The sequence below is a fragment of the Acinonyx jubatus genome, chromosome B4 (assembly GCF_027475565.1).
Source record: "Acinonyx jubatus isolate Ajub_Pintada_27869175 chromosome B4, VMU_Ajub_asm_v1.0, whole genome shotgun sequence".
Lineage (NCBI taxonomy): Eukaryota > Metazoa > Chordata > Mammalia > Carnivora > Felidae > Acinonyx > Acinonyx jubatus.
This window is the reverse complement of record NC_069387.1, coordinates 43681162-43697416: the sequence shown is the minus strand read 5'-3', so window position 1 is coordinate 43697416 and position 16255 is coordinate 43681162. Positions and strand designations below refer to the sequence as shown.

Genomic DNA, 16255 nt, shown 5'->3' with positions numbered 1-16255 from the left:
AGTGTTTGATCTGCATATTGAAAAAAATCTCGGTAGAATAGAGAGGAAAAGGAAAGGAAAGGAGAAAAAGTAAGAAAAAAATTTAGAAATTAAAAATATATATAATAAAGTAGAATAAAATAAAATACAAAAACGATATAAAATAGGAACTTAAAAAATAAAAAAAACAAGTTAAAAATAAAACTATTTTTTTCTGTATCCAAGAAAATAAAGAAAATTAAGAGGGGGAATAATTTAAGCTATAACAAAAGCAACGTAAATGAGCAAATAAGTGAACCAGTAAACAGAATGAAACCCGAATGAAGTGACATCCAGTTTCCCCTAGAACTGAAACTATGAAGCCTCCTCTATTTCATGCACTAAGCAGGTGGAGTGACTTGTGCTGGTCTGAGGGGTGTGCTTGGAGGGCACAGTTGGGCAGGGCTTGGTGTAATGGCTCCATTCCCCACTAGGTTGCAGTGCTTAGGTTATGGTGATGGATCAGTGTGGCACCCATGTGCTTGCGTGGGAGAGGTGGAAATGGCTTCACCCAGTGTCCTAGTCTTTGGCACAGGGACTTGCGCTCTTACTGCCCCCTAGCAAGCACCCCTCCTTGGCTGCAGACCTCTGCCCACTCTACACTTCTAGCCTGTCCATGTCTAAGCTGTCCACCTTCCAGGTGAAACCTCTCTCCAGAGTTTTATCTCAGATAGGGTTGTGTTTCAGAACCCCACATTTCAGAGACCCCTTGCTTCGATATGCACTGACTCTCTGGGGGAGGATATTGCTGAGCAATGGCCAGGTGCCGTCTTGCCTCAGAAAATGTTCATGTGATTGCACAGTGGAAGAGGTTCAGAGATTATAGGAAATCGCAACACACAGCTAGATCCAGTTTTGTTGCACTCTGGCATCTTTGTCCCATTACTAACAAATGTAGTTGCTCTCTGGGTACTGCTCAGATCTTTGCCCACTGTGAAGCTATATGGCCACTACCAACCACACACCAAGCAGGGAACAGCTTCTCTCTGTACAGCACATAGACCGTTCAGACAGCACTGCCTGCTCCTGGGGATTCGCCCCACTTCCTCACCAGAGCACCACCAGGCTCTGAGCTCTGAATCAACAGACTCTGCTCTACTGTTTATAGAAACCTGGCAGTACTGATACCTCTCCTTTCCCCCTGTCAATGGTTTTGGGGGACAGATTTCTTGTTCAGTCCCCTACGAGTATTTTCACTCTTTCTGTCTCTTTTTTCCAGCTACTTTCAGGGGGGAGTGCTTTTCTTGCAGGATCCCCATGCACCACATTCTCCCCCTTTCTTTCTCTCTGTCTTCTCTGCATGAAAATGGCTCCCTACTCTCTTCATCTTTTCTCCCCTCAGTTCACCTCTCGCCCTGCATAAGCGCCGATTCTGTGTCTCAGGTTATGCAGGTTGTTGCTACACTCATCAGATCAATTTCCTAGGTGTTCCAAATGGTCTGGTGCTTCTCTAGCTGCATTACAGGGAGGAGACAAAATTAGCGTCTCCATACCATTCCAACACCTTAATTCCTCCCACCCATGAAGTAACTTTTAGAAGGTGATGCTTGTCGGTTTGAGAGCCAGGAGTAATTACAGAGTTGATGGACTGCAGACCTCATTGACTGAAGTATGAAATTTCATTTCTGTGTTTCGGTACCATTCCTCTAGAACTAAAGCTACTCTCACTGCCTTTGAAATCATAGATCTTTCTAGAAATTTGCACCAAGTGTGTTCTTCCATAAATGATTTACACTTTTATTTATCATTCTATACTTTCATATTTTTGCCATGAAATCAATTGCCATTTTTAGATGTTAAATAAGTGTTTTTTAAAAATATGGGTTTTGTTGTTGTTGTTTGTTTTCACCATTGTTCATGCTTTGGATAAGTTTAGTGTGTCACATAATGTTTTGCAACATTTAAAAATAGTCCTTTTACAATTGAACAAATCTCAGAACTCCACAGGTTTCAACATGAAATATCACTTGATAGCATTGTATTACCTTTTAGTAAAGAAATCTAAATCCCCAAAGAAAAGTCACTTATTATAGGAAATTCCTATATATGCTAAAACTAGTATTCCCTAGTCTCACAGTAGTTTATTTTTAAGCAATAATGGATTTTCAATCGTCACAAAAATTGGTGCAACAGTATGTCTCTAATACAGCCTTTAATTTTAATCTGGCTATTCTAATAGTGTTGCAAGGTGTCCCTGGAATCTGACCTTACAGTAATGAGGTCAGTATTATTCTTGAATTCTTTTCTTCTTCACTAATGTATTGTTTACCCTTTCCCAACCATCACTACAGTGTCAAACATTGTGTCACTGTAAAACCCTGTTATTCTGTCATGAAATACTTATTTAAGCTCTAAGGGAAGTGGAGAGAGATTTTACATTGTTCCACTTCAAATGAGGAGTATCCCTCACCCTGCACCCCACCCGGTGTCACTGTACTAGCAATGTCATCAGCACGTGACACACACTCTTGATCAAGACCTTCAGGGCAGTTCCATTCAGCACTGTGCCTGACACTACTCAGCTGCAGAGACGAACAACCCAAGACTAACCTGGGCAGCACTCAGTCAGGTTAAGGAGTCACAAAGACGGTGAGTGAAACCTGAGAGCATTAATAGATCCATTTCAGCAACTGAGCAGGAAATGGCCCATGCGGAATTCAATCTTCAAGTTGCTTCTCAGGAGCTTCAAGGGACTGACAAGAACTATCTCTGCAAAGGTAAAATATTTAATACAGGCATGTATATCTGTTCTGGGATGTGATGTTGGGGTGCAGAGGTGTAGGGAAACAGGAGGAAATGATCTCACATAGTTTTCATTTGGGAGGATCAGAACTGGAAGTTGGAATATGGTAGTGTCGTTGAAGTCTGGGGACTCACTTTGTTCCAGTGTTACAATCCATAGTGTTTGCCAACCTGTCATGGAGTAGTATGTTGACTGCAAATGCAATGGTATAATCTAAGAGAAGATTACAATGGTAGATATGGGTTTGGGATCCAAGGGTTTACATTTGATTCCCTGCAGGTTGTTGCTTCTCTTGTTTGTAAATTTCCTAAGTGATTATTTCCATGCATCTTTTGTCAGTGTTTTCATTTCTCTTGTGTCCAGGGAGGTACATTGCTGAGGTTCTGGGAATCATCTGCCTTGTCTTGATGTCCACTGTGGTAAAAATAAACGTTATTCCCTGTGAGTCAGTGTTTGAATGACTAATAGGGAGTTTTTCACTTTAATATCATCAGTTCCTTGAAATATTATATAACATATGGAATTTTATTATCCCATTTTAATGCATGCATGCTCTAAATGTGGAATAGTTATTCTGAATTTATCTAAAGTAGAAATAACACATAATTGTAGGAAGTATTAAACATTTTTCAGAATTTTTATAACTCACAGTCAAGTTATATGAGAGACTTTATTGATATATACAAATGAATTCTTGAGATTGGTTAAACCAAATACTGTAAGAGATGGTGAAATTTGGTTCATTAAGCTTTTGAATTATTTTCCCCCTCTCATGTTCATTACATTATTAAATTTTTACTGGTAAAATCAATTTTATTGCAGCGTTTTCTAATTCTAAATAATATACCAAATTTCAAACTCAGAAACTCAAATTATTGTGATCACTTAATTTAATGTTATGTTTCTTGAAGATTACTTTAATGTTCAAGCTACTGAAGGACCAGAGCAGAACAAAACATCCCTGGAAACAAAGATCCAGAAAGGTACAACATCCCTCGCAAAATTCTGTTATTAGTCTACTGTCTATTTTAGCTCTATCTCCAAGTAGGCAAAGATGATAACAGATTCTTTTGGAAAAAGTGAATTAGAAAAACGCTTAATGAACTTTCAGATATAATGATTCTAGGAGACTATTACTTCTTAGGCAACAATATGAAGAAATACTCATTTAAAATCACCGTACCCGTTGTAAACAATTGCCTCACATTTTCTCCTCCTATAACATGATAAAAGATAAATCATTCCATAAAGATGGTTGTGTTCAGTGATTCTCAGGACATGTAGAGGTGGACATTTTTGTGGTTGCTTTATATGGGCACATAAATTAGGGGATGAAAGTCTGACTCTTCTCTGAGTGTCTGTGTGTGTGTGTGTGTGTGTGTGTGTGTGCTTTGCTTTAATTTTACCAGCTTGTGAGGGTCTATGAATACGTTATGTACATATATGTGTAGGCATATACAGTATGTAAAGTTTCATTTTGTAATAGTCAAAGCTTTTTGGATAATATCTCGTAATCTCTTTCCAGCATGTCTCTGTTGTCATTGTCTGAAAGAGTGGTTTACGTATTCCAACAATTGCTATTACATTAGCACTGAGAGAAAATCATGGAAGGAGAGTTTGACGTCCTGTGCTTCTAAGAACTCTAACCTGCTCTACTATGATGATGAAGAGGACAAGGTAAGATTTTAGATGTTTCCAGATTCTATTAAAAGCTTGTGAGTGACTATTATGCTTGTAGAGTTCATCCGTAGTTACATATGTATTTGTAGTTTATTTATTTTAAAGTCTTTAATACTGCACATGTTGACTCTATGACACATAATTTATATGCTTATACCTTGAATGTACATTTGATAATTTCCAGTTCTTACTTTTCATAGAAACCTGTGTCTCTAGAAATGTTCTTTTTCCTGAAATAAACTTCACATTTAATTTTACAACACATCAAGGAAACTATGCATTTGTGCACATTGATTATAAAATATATAGTATCACACAAATACCAATCACATTATAGGACAGAAGTTTAGAGCCTTTATCAGGCCTGCCCATTTTCATGTTATGAAATATTTCTGCTTATTTGGGGGCTTTATATCAATGGAATCATTCAGTGTGCATTTTTCCATGTGTCTCCTTTCTCTGTCAGATGGTATTTGTAATCCATCTATATCAACACATTTGTCTATAGTTTGTGAAATATCACTACTCTCTTATATGAATATGACAGTTTCAAACCATTCTCAGTAAAATAGTTCTTTTTTATTATGTGGGTATTATGAATAATTGTGTTATGAAAATTCTTTCCTATATCTTCCTCCACATATCATATTTATAATCTTTTATTATATATAACTACATCTTACAGAGCATATTTATGTAATATAAATGTTATGGTTTTTCTAATAAAATAATAATCTATAAATACAACATAATTATATTTATGTATAATTGTAATACACTTCCCTGTAAGCGTTAGTCTGAAATTGCACAGTCATTGATATGTGGAAATTTCAATATATTAAATTTTCCCTACATCTTTTATTGTATTGTGCAAATATCCATTGTACCAACTAGTCTTTTGATCCAAATCTCAGTAGCTTCAGTAAAATTAATTAGTAAGTTCTGATGGTTATACACAGTACCATTTTTCTGGGTTGTAAATCTTAAGGCTATTCTCTTTTGTGAGAAAGAGAAGTACTGGGCTGTGTCTCTTGCCCATTTCTCCAGGAAGGTGCCTTTTTTCACCTCTTAGAAGCCTTTGTCATATTTTAGATACGAGCTCTTTCTCAAGTTGTTAAGACGAAAATATTTGTGACATGCATTTTCACTCTCATAATGGAGTCTTTTAATGATCAGGATTGTATTTATGTTTTTTTGATATAATTTATTGTCAGGTTGGCTAACATACATTGTGTAGAGTGTGCCCTTGGTTTTGGGGGTAGATTCCTGTGATTGATTGCTTACATACAACCCCGCAGTGCTCATCCCAGCAAGTGCCTTCCTCAATGCCCATCACCCATTTTCCTCTCTCCCCCACCCCGCTACCCACCCCTAGTTTGTTCTCTGGATTTAAGAGTCTCTTGTGGGTTGCCTCCCTCCCTCTCTGTTTGTAACTATTTTTCCCCCTTCCCTTCCACCTTGGTCTTCTGTTAAGTTTCTCAACATCCAAGTATGAGTGGAAACATATGGTATCTGTCCTTCTCTGACTATTTCACTCAGCATAATACCTTAAGCCATATGCTTACTTTGTCTGGTCTATCTTCTTTTCTTTTCTTTTTCCCCAACTCCTTCTTTATTTCCCTTTCTCTCCCTCTGGAATGATCAGAATTTTAATGTTACCATAGTCCTACTTAGCACTTGGTGTGTTACAATCATTACTATGGACCTATTTCAGAAGTTAGTGATAGTTCATGAGTATTATTTCCTATATTATTTTCCTGGACTCACCTTTTTCTTTATTTCTTTATTTTTTAACTTTTAATTATGTTTATGATCCAGTTAGAATTTATTTTTTGTGATGCTCTATTTCTGATGCTGTGAGATAAAAGTGAAGGCTATATTTTTCTACATCATTACCTCTGTGATGGAGCATCATTTAGAGCAAAGTAGGTCTTGTCTTCATAAATAACTTTATATACATGAAGTTATATAGGTACACATATGCTCTAATCTCCTTTATATAAATAATATGAATATTATATATCTTTATATAGATAATTATATATTCACAGATCACTGTCTATACAGTCTGTCACAACCCACAGCAGTTGGAGTAAAATGTAGAGACTTACTTGCCTTTATGGCCCCTTACTGTGTCCCAATTATACTGTGTCCTAATATTTCTCTACTTACTTTGAGAATCACATGGAATTTATAATTTTGCTGCAACTGATAATTTTCCTTCAAATATCAAACAATTTAGAGAACACAGTGAAGGAAAGTCCATTATACCTATGAGAGTTTTATTCATTCTTTTGTTCTCTCTTTCTTCCTGATGATTCAAGATGCCTTCTTTTGCCATTTCTTCTCTTTAGGAGTTCTTTCAGAATGGGTCTGGTGGTGATACATTTTCTTAGTTTTCCTTTATCAGACAAAGTCTTAATTTCCCTTGCATGCCTGTTGATATTTTTGGTGGATAGTCAATGGTTTTTTATTAGAATCACACAATTAGTGTCTAAAACATTTCTGTCTTTCTAGCATGGCTTTTATCTGTTATTTTGACCAGAGAGAAAAAAACATTTTGCAGACTTGGGTATGTACCTGTTGGTGTCTGTGGTTTGCTAGGCTCTCTGACACCAGTCTATGTGAGGTAGAGGGAAATTCCAGGGAGCTCACCACCATGTCATTCCTCGGGTCTCCAGGGCTGGGATCTGTCAGCTTTCTCATTACCTTTCTGAATGTTGTGTCATCTTATGTATAATGCCCAGGGATTGTAGCTGGATTGGTGGGAGGAACAGGGAAAAGTCTATCCACTCTTTCTTTCCAGAACAGGAAGTCTGGTCTGGGGGTGGTTTTATTTTGAATGCTCCTAAGGTTAATAGTGTTCAGCATCTTTTCCTGTACTCATTGGCCATCTATACATGGTGTTTGGTGAAGTATCTCCTGAAATATTTTGCTAACATTTTTACTTTTTTTCATTGTATTTTGACAAATATTTATGTACCCAGGCGGCAAGTTGTTTTTATTAGATGTATGATTTGTAAATGTTTCTTCACAAGTTTATGACTTTCTTTTCCCTTCAAAGAGCAGATATTATCTTGATGAACTACATTTCATCAATTTCTTCTTTTATGGATTGTGCTTTTGATATTCTGTCTAAAAATATCTCTGCCAAACTGTAGGTCTCGTGCATTTTATAATACAATTCAATTTTCTTTTCACGTATGTGCACTTAATTTTGAGCATTTTAATATAGTCAAAGTATATAATTATTAATAATATTTGATACCCCATTGTTTCCACAACATTTATTCAAAAGCCTATACTTTTCCAATGAATGACTGCATTTTTTGGAAATATGCATTTCATATTCTGTGGGTACAAATTTTGCACTTTCCCATGTGTTTAATTAATGTCCTTATGTTTTTTTTAATGTCAGCTTTCTACTTTAAAGACCTTCCTTTTGTTTTAAATATGTATGTATTTATTTTGATACAGTGGGAATGCAAACAGTGGCAGGGGCAGAAAGAGAGGGAGAGAGTATCCCAGGAGGGGTCCATGGTGTCAGCACAGAGCCTGCCTTGGGGCTCCATTTCAGGAGCAATCCTTTCATGACCTGAGCAGAAGCACAACTGCCTGATCTACCCAGGTGTCCCCCACATTGTCCTTTGTTAAACAGGGAGTTTATACAAGTGCATTTTCAGAGTTATTGTATGTGTTCAGGATCTTTACATGTATATTCTTATTCATTTCTATCTTCCAAAGGTTTTTATAAAGTTTATTTTTATTTATTTATTTTGTGTGAGAGAGAAAGTGAATGGGAGGGGGACAGAGACAGAGAGAGGGACAGAGAGAAAATTCCAAACTCTTTGCCCACTGTCAACGCAGAGCCAAATGTGGGGCTCAAACTCAAAAACCCTGAGATCATGACCTGATCCAAAATCAAGTCGGGTGCTTAACCAATGGAATCACCCAGGTGCCCCTTTCAAAAGGCTTTTTAAAAATAAGAATAAATATTAGTTTGTTCAGGTGTCTTCTGCATCAGAGAAATCACATTTGAATATATTTTCATTTCTTCATAATATTCTCTTCTGATAGTTTTTATTGTGGTATAATGTATATACACATGGATCATATGCTATAAATGCCAACAGACAGCTGAGTTTTCAGTGTCACCATTGTATGGAATGAGAAAATCAATATATCCCAGCTGCAAAATGCCACTATCAAGTTCTTTTCTGCATTTTAAAAAGTTTGTGTACATGGAATCATACAGTATGCATATTGTATTTTTGGCATTTTCAGGTGAAGCTAAACTTGTGTGATTCAGCCCTATAGCTGCACCAGTTGCAAATTGTCCACATCTCTTTGTTGTTCTGTTGTCGGATTCTACTACAATGTATTCACCGATTCTGTTGCTGATGCTCTTGGGTATTTGGGTATTGGTCCATTTGGGGCTACTTTGAGTTACTCTACTATACATACTCCACAATCAACTTTTAGCTAAACGTATGTGTTTCATATTTTAACTACTGGCTCCTCTCTTCTTGCTTCTTGAGGGGGTAGCAACTTAAATCATGCATTGATAACATTCTTCCCTTTAAGTGTAACTGACAAAGGTACAGATTGTCTCCAACACTACTTTAGCTTCATCCTAAAAGCTTTGATGTATTCTCAGTTTATTGTCGACCAGAACAAGGTAATTTCTATCATCCAGTACAAGATATTTTCAAAGATTTCATCTTTGAACTGTAAATTTTTCAGAAGTGTATCACTTGCCACATGTTGGAAATTTCCCGGATTTCTTTCCATTGTTTCTTCTCATTTCTTTGTCTTCAGAGAAATTACTTTGAATATTTCCATCCTTAAAATTTTTGATCCCATGGGGCGCCTGGGTGGCTTAGTCGGTTAAGCGGCCGCCTTCGGCTCAGGTCATGATCTCACAGTCCGTGGGTTCGAGCCCCCCATCGGGCTCTGTGCTGACAGCTCGTAGCCTGGAGCCTGTTTCGGATTCTGTGTCTCCCTCTCTCTGACCCTCCCCCGTTCATGCTCTGTCTCTCTCTGTCTCAAAAAAATAATTAATGTTAAAGAAAATTTTTGATCCCTATTTATAATCTAGAACGTCAGTTTTATCAAGCTGATTCCTAGTGTTTTGACAGTCTTCCATAGTCCTTCTGATTTTGTGACTATGTGTTCTTACTTACTGAAGTAAGAGATTTCAATCTTCAAGTACACTCATTGAATTGTTTATTTATCCTTCTAATTCTGTCAGTTTCTATTTCATGGCTTTAAGTGTTCTATTATTAGGTGATTAATATATGTTTATAATTGTTTTATCTTCCTCTTATTTTGACAACCTTAACATTTTGAAATGTTTCTTTTAATTTCGGCTAACATTTCTTGTTTTAACAGCTACTTTGTTATTGGAACAGTCATTTCTACTCACTTCTTTAGGTTACTGTCTGTAGGGTCTATTGTTTTGCTATCCTTTTATTTTCATCAATGTATGCCTTTGAATCTACAATGTGTCAGTTACAGGGAGCATATAGATGGATACTACTCTTTTATTCAGGATGACACTCTCTATCTTATCATTGGAATACTTATTTAATTCCCATGAATATTCATTCGTTGTAGAGAACATATAGATGGATCTTGTTTTTTATTCAGAATGTCAATTTCTAACTTTGATTATAATATTTATTTCATTCAAATTAAGGCAATTATTTGTGTCCTTGGATTTAGGCCTGTCATTTGCTGAATGTTCTCGATGTATGTGTTATTTTCTTCTTCCACCTTACCTGACATCTTTTGGATTAAACACATATTTTAGTATTCCCTTTTAAATCCTCTGCTGATGTCTTAGCTATATTTTTAAATTATGTACTTAGTAGTTGCTGTATGTATAACAAATATATCTTTTGTTTGTGTTTAGTGAGATATAATTAACATACAACACTGCCTAATACATTACAGTATGGTTACTATGGTAATATGCATTAGCTAAACACCTTTGTCGTGTCATATATGTATTTAGTTTTAATTTATTTAGATTTACTTTTTCAGCAACTTCAAAATTCATAATGCAGTAATGCTGACCATTTCATTATATGGTACATTAGATTTTTAGAACTTCTTTATCTGTTTGTTGCAAGTTTGTAAACTTAAACAACACCTCCCCAGTTCCCCCACCCCTCAGGCTCAGGTAAACAACATTTGGCTATATGTTTTCTTTACAAGTTCAGTTTTTTGAGATTCCATATGTAAGTACGATCATACAGTATTTGTGTATCTCTCTCTGACTTAAGTCACTTAATAAAATGCCTTGAAGGGACATCTATTTGTCACAAATGGCAAGACTTCCTTTTTTCTCTTGGCTGAATAGCATTTGTATATATGCATAGTCATTATACATATACATTATATACACATTTAGAGTCATTATACATATCTTCGTAACCACTTATCGGGTGGCAGATACTTAGGTTGCTTTCATATATTGGCTATTGTAAGTAAAGTTGTAGTGAGCATGGCTGTGCAGATATCCTTTTGAGATACTGATTTCAGTTCCTTCTAATACATACCCAAGATATATCCTACAAACTAACCATAAGTGACAAGAAATGGCTATTCTAATAGGATTTCCTTCCTTTTTCCGGCTGAATAATATTACACTGGTAGGTGTATACCACGCTTCTTTCTCCATTCATCCATCAGTGGACATGTGGGCTGCTTCTACCCCGTGGCTCTTAGGAGTATTGCTGCACTGAGCATGGGTGTGCACGTATCCTCGAGATCTTGCTTTCAATTCTTGTAGATAGTTTCTCACATGTGGGATTGCTGACTCCTGTGGTAACTGTAGTTTTAATCTCTGGAGGAAGCTCCATCCACGTCTTCATAACGGCTGACCGATGTGCATTCCCAACCACCATGTGTAAGTCTCCTTCTATTTGACCTCCTCACTGAAACATTTTTAAAGAGTGTTTATTTATTTATTTATTTTGAGAGAGAGAAAGAAAGAGAGCAAGCAGGGAAGGTGCAGAGGGAGGGAGATAGACAGCATCCAAAGCCGGCTTTGCACCATCAACACAGAGCCCAACGCAGGGCTCCCCCTAATTCTGTGAGATCATTACCTGAGCCAAAACTGAAAGTCAGACACTTAACTGACTGAGCCACCAGATGACTCAACAATTTTCTGCTGTGTGCCATCCATCTTAATGAGTATGAAGTTATAAGTAATCATGATTTTGATTTGCCTTTCTCTGATCATTAGCGATATTGAGCATCTTTCCATATGATTTTCACAATTTATATCGTCTTTGGAAATATGTCTGTTTAATTTCTTTGCCCATTTTTTCATTGTGTTCTTGGTGTTTATTGTTGTTGATACTAAGTTGTAGGCTAATTATATATTTTAGACGTGATTCCCTGTTTGATATATGATTTGCAAGTGTTTTTTTCACTCCGTCTTTTCATTGTTGATCATTCCCTTTAATGCACAGAAATGTTTAGGTTGATATAGCCCATTTGTCTACAATGGGCTTTTCCTTTGTGGTCTGGTTTTGGTGGCAGAGCCAAGAAATCATTGCCAAATACAGTGTTGTTTATTTTCCCCCCAATTTTTCTTTGAGGAACTTCTACACCTTACATTTATGTCTTTAGTCCACTTTGAGTTAATTTTAGTATATGGTGTAAATGGAAACATCCAACTTCATTCTTCTGCATGTGGGAGGGAAGTCAGTTTCCCAACACCCTTTGTGAAAGATGCTGTCTTTCCCTATTAAATGGTGCTGGCACCCTTATCAAAGCTGGTTAGACCGATTATACCTCGGTTTGTGTCTGGATATTTTTAAGGTATTGTTTCCATGGGGGATTTAGGGTCTGTGTCTTTCTGTTCCTTCATCTTGCTGCTTGTATCCCATTCCACTCGGAACTAGTGTGCAGGGCAGGGATATGGATTCTGTCCTAGGTAATGTGGTGTAAGGCTGATGGAGGTGGAAGACGTGTCACCCATCCCTGATTTTCACACTGACTTAAGTCACTTCACAATCCACTCTCTTCCCTCAAGACTATTTCTTTGTATTTGCCAGTGTTCTTTGGTCATTTCATTATGATGTCATGAGACGTGGATTTGTACGTGCTCATTGTGTTAGCAGTTTGCTAAGTCTCTGGTGTCTATAAATATTTTACATGATATTAGTGCTCAGTTCATTCGTCGTGCCTTAACATTGTCGTCCTGTTTTTTTCTGCCTCTGTTGTTCTTCTCATATTCTCCTTAGACCTATGCTGGCTTTCCTGATACTGTTTTGAAAGTGTCTGAATTCTGTAAGTGGTTCTCTTTTTTCCCTCTCATCCTAAGGTATAAATAAATTTTGTTACTCTTTCACATTCGTTAGTTTTTTGTTTTTTTTTTTCTACTTGAGTGGATTTTCCATTTCCAGTATGGAATGATGCATTCAGATTCTCTGTGGTTTCTTCATATAGTTTTGTTTCTCTATTGATATTTCCTACTTGCTAAATTGCTACCATCACATATTCATGCAAATTTTTCAACTAAGTTTTCTTTATAGTTTTCATATGTGTATAAATATGACTTTTATTTTTATTATGTAAAAAAAATTTAATGCTTTTATTTATTTTTGAGAGAGAGAGAGACAGAGTACGAACAGGTGAGGAGCAGAGAGAGAGGGAGACACAGACTGGGAAGCAGGCTCCAGGCTCTGAGCTGTCAGCACAGAGCCAGATGCGGGGCTCGAACTCACGGCCTCTGAGATCATGACCTGAGCCGAAGTCAGACGCCCAACCGACTGAGCCACCCAGGTGCTCTTAAATATGACTTTTAACTACTTTTGGTCTAATATGTGCAACAACTTATCCCAGCAGATGTTTCTATTGACCTATGCTTTCCTTTCATTGGAAGATTTTTTAAATTTCTCTTCATATTTTTTTTTTTTACTTTTTAGGGAGACACTTTTTAAAAATATACTTCAGTAAACATGCATTGTATGTCATTTTTCCTAGATTTACTATTTTTTGTTGCCAAACATTTATGGCAGAATCTTCTCTACTATAATCTGTTTGCTGATAGTTTTGTTCATTTTTTCCAAATTCTTATTGCTTATTTTTATGACCTTGTGACTTTTACCTTTGATGTTAATTACTGCTGATCAAGTCTCCACCTATGGCACCAGCACCCTTGCTCTTTGCAGCTTCTCCCAGTTGTAACATTTCAGTCTTCTTGATCGCTTGATCTTGATCACTGGGCAGGTGGGGAGACACTGAGCATCCTAGGCGAGAAGATGACGGATGTGCTTCCTCCTTGAATCTCCAGGATTTTTTCCAATGTACCTATTTCATAAGTTATTAACCTGTGATCCATTTTCTAAACTCTGAAATTGTCTTCACGGTCAGTTTGTCCTCTTCACTTAGTCGTACTAAGATAATTTTATACTTTTGTGTCCACCGTGTAACATTATATTATAATTTGAAAGTGTCTACAAAGGAAGGAAGGATGAACTTTTATGTGTTATTACAGAATTCAAATGAGTATAAGAGCTTGTATTTGATTCCCAATAAATTTTATTTTCTCATAGTTTTTGTTGAATTTACTCTCTGCTACTACATGGGTTAGAGGCTCCCAGAGAAGAAATCATAGTTCATCTGTGCAGCCAAAAGCCTTAACATTTTCTTCTGAAGTGTAAGTGTCCTGACAACTTTTTATTTTATGCCTCACAAGAATTGTTCCTAGAATCAAAAACAGCAAGTGTGAACAATCGGATAAAACAGTAGTTGAAGTTTTTCCAGAGAAAAATGGTATGGGAAATCTTGAGATTGAGATAGTTAAGTATGAGTCAAAATGGATGGTTCATTCCTCAAAATACTATGGTCCCTAGTAAGAGATATAAGCAATCTTATGGCAACATTAATGAGGTATAATTCTCTGTATTTCAGGTTGTCAGCATGTTCAGAGAGTGACAAGAAGTGTCCATATTTCGATTTTCAAATAAGAAAAACTTATTTTGCACCCTGCTCAGTAATAAGATCATATGTTTGTAAGCACCAGGTGTTTTAGTTACCTCATTTTGGTATAATGCTATTTCACCATTTATAAAGAATACATCTCTCATTATTTCAAAAGCGATATGATTATTTTCTTTGCATATTTTTAAGATAATATTTTTTAGTGTAATTTTAGTCTCACAACAAAATTAAGAAGAAGCTCCTGAGATTTCCTGGATTGTCCCTGTCTGCACATGTGCATGGCCTCTCCCATTATCAACATCACTCACCAGAATGTTTCATTTCTTACCAAGGATAAATCCGCATCAATGCATATATATCGCCCAAAGTCCAAAGAGTACTTGAGGCTTCATTCTTGGTGTTATGGAACTGTTCTCAAATTTAATTATATTAGTGTAAAAAAATATATACTCGGTATATATTATTTATTCTTTATGCTTTGCTATTTAGTAGAATAAAATATATATTAATTACAAATCATAACATTAGTGTAAAATTCTCAATACAATGAATAATTCCATTTATATTTCCAAATTATCTGATTCGTTCTAGCCATTTAAGGGCCTCAAATGAGCATTGAACACTCCAGGGTGTCAAGGGTATCAGTCAGAATTGAGTCAGGAGACAGAAACAAGGAAGGAAGTTGAGGTAAACAATTATTATCTACTTGTAAGGGAAAGCTTACTAAGGGAAAAGGCTACTAAGTAAATAAAATTACAGAGAATATCTTAGAATTAAAGGAGGGATCACTGGGAAGCTAGGTCTACTCTTGAAAGATGGGATTCAGATGTCGTTGAAGGTGATGTGGGTACACACAGCTCAGGGCTGACATGCTCACTTAAATGGCCTGGGACAGAGCAGCTCCATATTCCACGGGCTGAACGTGGTGAGGAAGGATCTCAGGCTGTGACTGGCAAACAGGAAGAGCTCCCTGTCAGAGCATCAGGAGGAAAGACCAGAAGACAGGACACTGACAGACTGGCTACAGAAAGTTGCTGGAGGACAAATACACAGGACTTCCAGCAAGACTGCAACTGGCAAACAAGCCATGGCGGCCAAAGGAGAGAAAACACCATGAAGCCAGGAAGAAGAGCCCTTTCTGCTCACTCTCTCTCCACTGTCTTTTACAGGCAAAAGTCAACTTCATGTGAGATGACAAGAGAGAAAATGGATAGGATCTTGCACCGTTATCTGAGAACAGGGCACTGAGGGTGTATTTGGAGATGAGAGTACTAAATGAACGGCCCCTCGGGGTTAACATGGAACAACCACAGGTTTTCTGTGTAAGAGCCACTCATATCAGCCCCACTTCCTCCAAGAATGGAACTCTAGTGTATTCTCTGAATCTGTCTTAATGCAGCACTATCAAAGATTAGATTTATTTCGAGGTAGAGATTGGTTTCTAATTGGATAATAACCAGTGTCCTTTGATACCTTTTCTTATATGTTGTTTTCCTCAACTGGGTTCATATATTTTGGATGACATTTAGTTTTTTTCAATTTTTTATGTGCCCACTTCTGTCAGTCTTTACAGCCAGGCTAAAAAACACTTTGATGCAAAAAATAAAATGTTAAATAATGAAGAAAACCAAAAATTAAAATAAAAATTAAAATGAAGAAAACCACACAGATATTTGTGTGGGTCAAACAGCTAGTTATTGACAGAATTCAAGACAAACTTGAGTAATTAGATGAATCAGAAATATTCCTACCCTAATTCAATTATAAGAGGGAAGTAGTTTAAACTCGATTATTATTTGCAAAATACATTCATATCTCATATACATTTTTCTGTGAAGATAGACATATTCTTTA

General features: G+C 36.6%; 1 protein-coding gene across 3 annotated transcripts in view; it reads left to right on the top strand.

Moving 5' to 3' along the window:
- LOC113597883 (NKG2-A/NKG2-B type II integral membrane protein-like) overlaps positions 1-16036 on the top strand; it is a 32392-nt gene extending 16356 nt beyond the window's left edge. Inside the window, exons 1-6 of one of the 3 annotated variants that reach the window (XM_053225816.1) lie at positions 2345-2735; positions 3125-3202; positions 3673-3744; positions 4287-4438; positions 14014-14117; positions 14372-16036. In XM_053225816.1, the coding sequence (XP_053081791.1) occupies positions 2660-2735; positions 3125-3202; positions 3673-3744; positions 4287-4438; positions 14014-14117; positions 14372-14492 (603 nt within the window). In that variant the 5' untranslated portion in view covers positions 2345-2659 and the 3' untranslated portion in view covers positions 14493-16036. Of the gene's footprint in view, positions 1-2344; positions 2736-3124; positions 3203-3672; positions 3745-4286; positions 4439-14013; positions 14118-14371 lie in introns of those variants that run through there. The other 2 variants (XM_053225815.1, XM_053225814.1) reach the window with 2 other exon arrangements.
- The last annotated feature ends 219 nt before the right edge of the window (positions 16037-16255 follow it).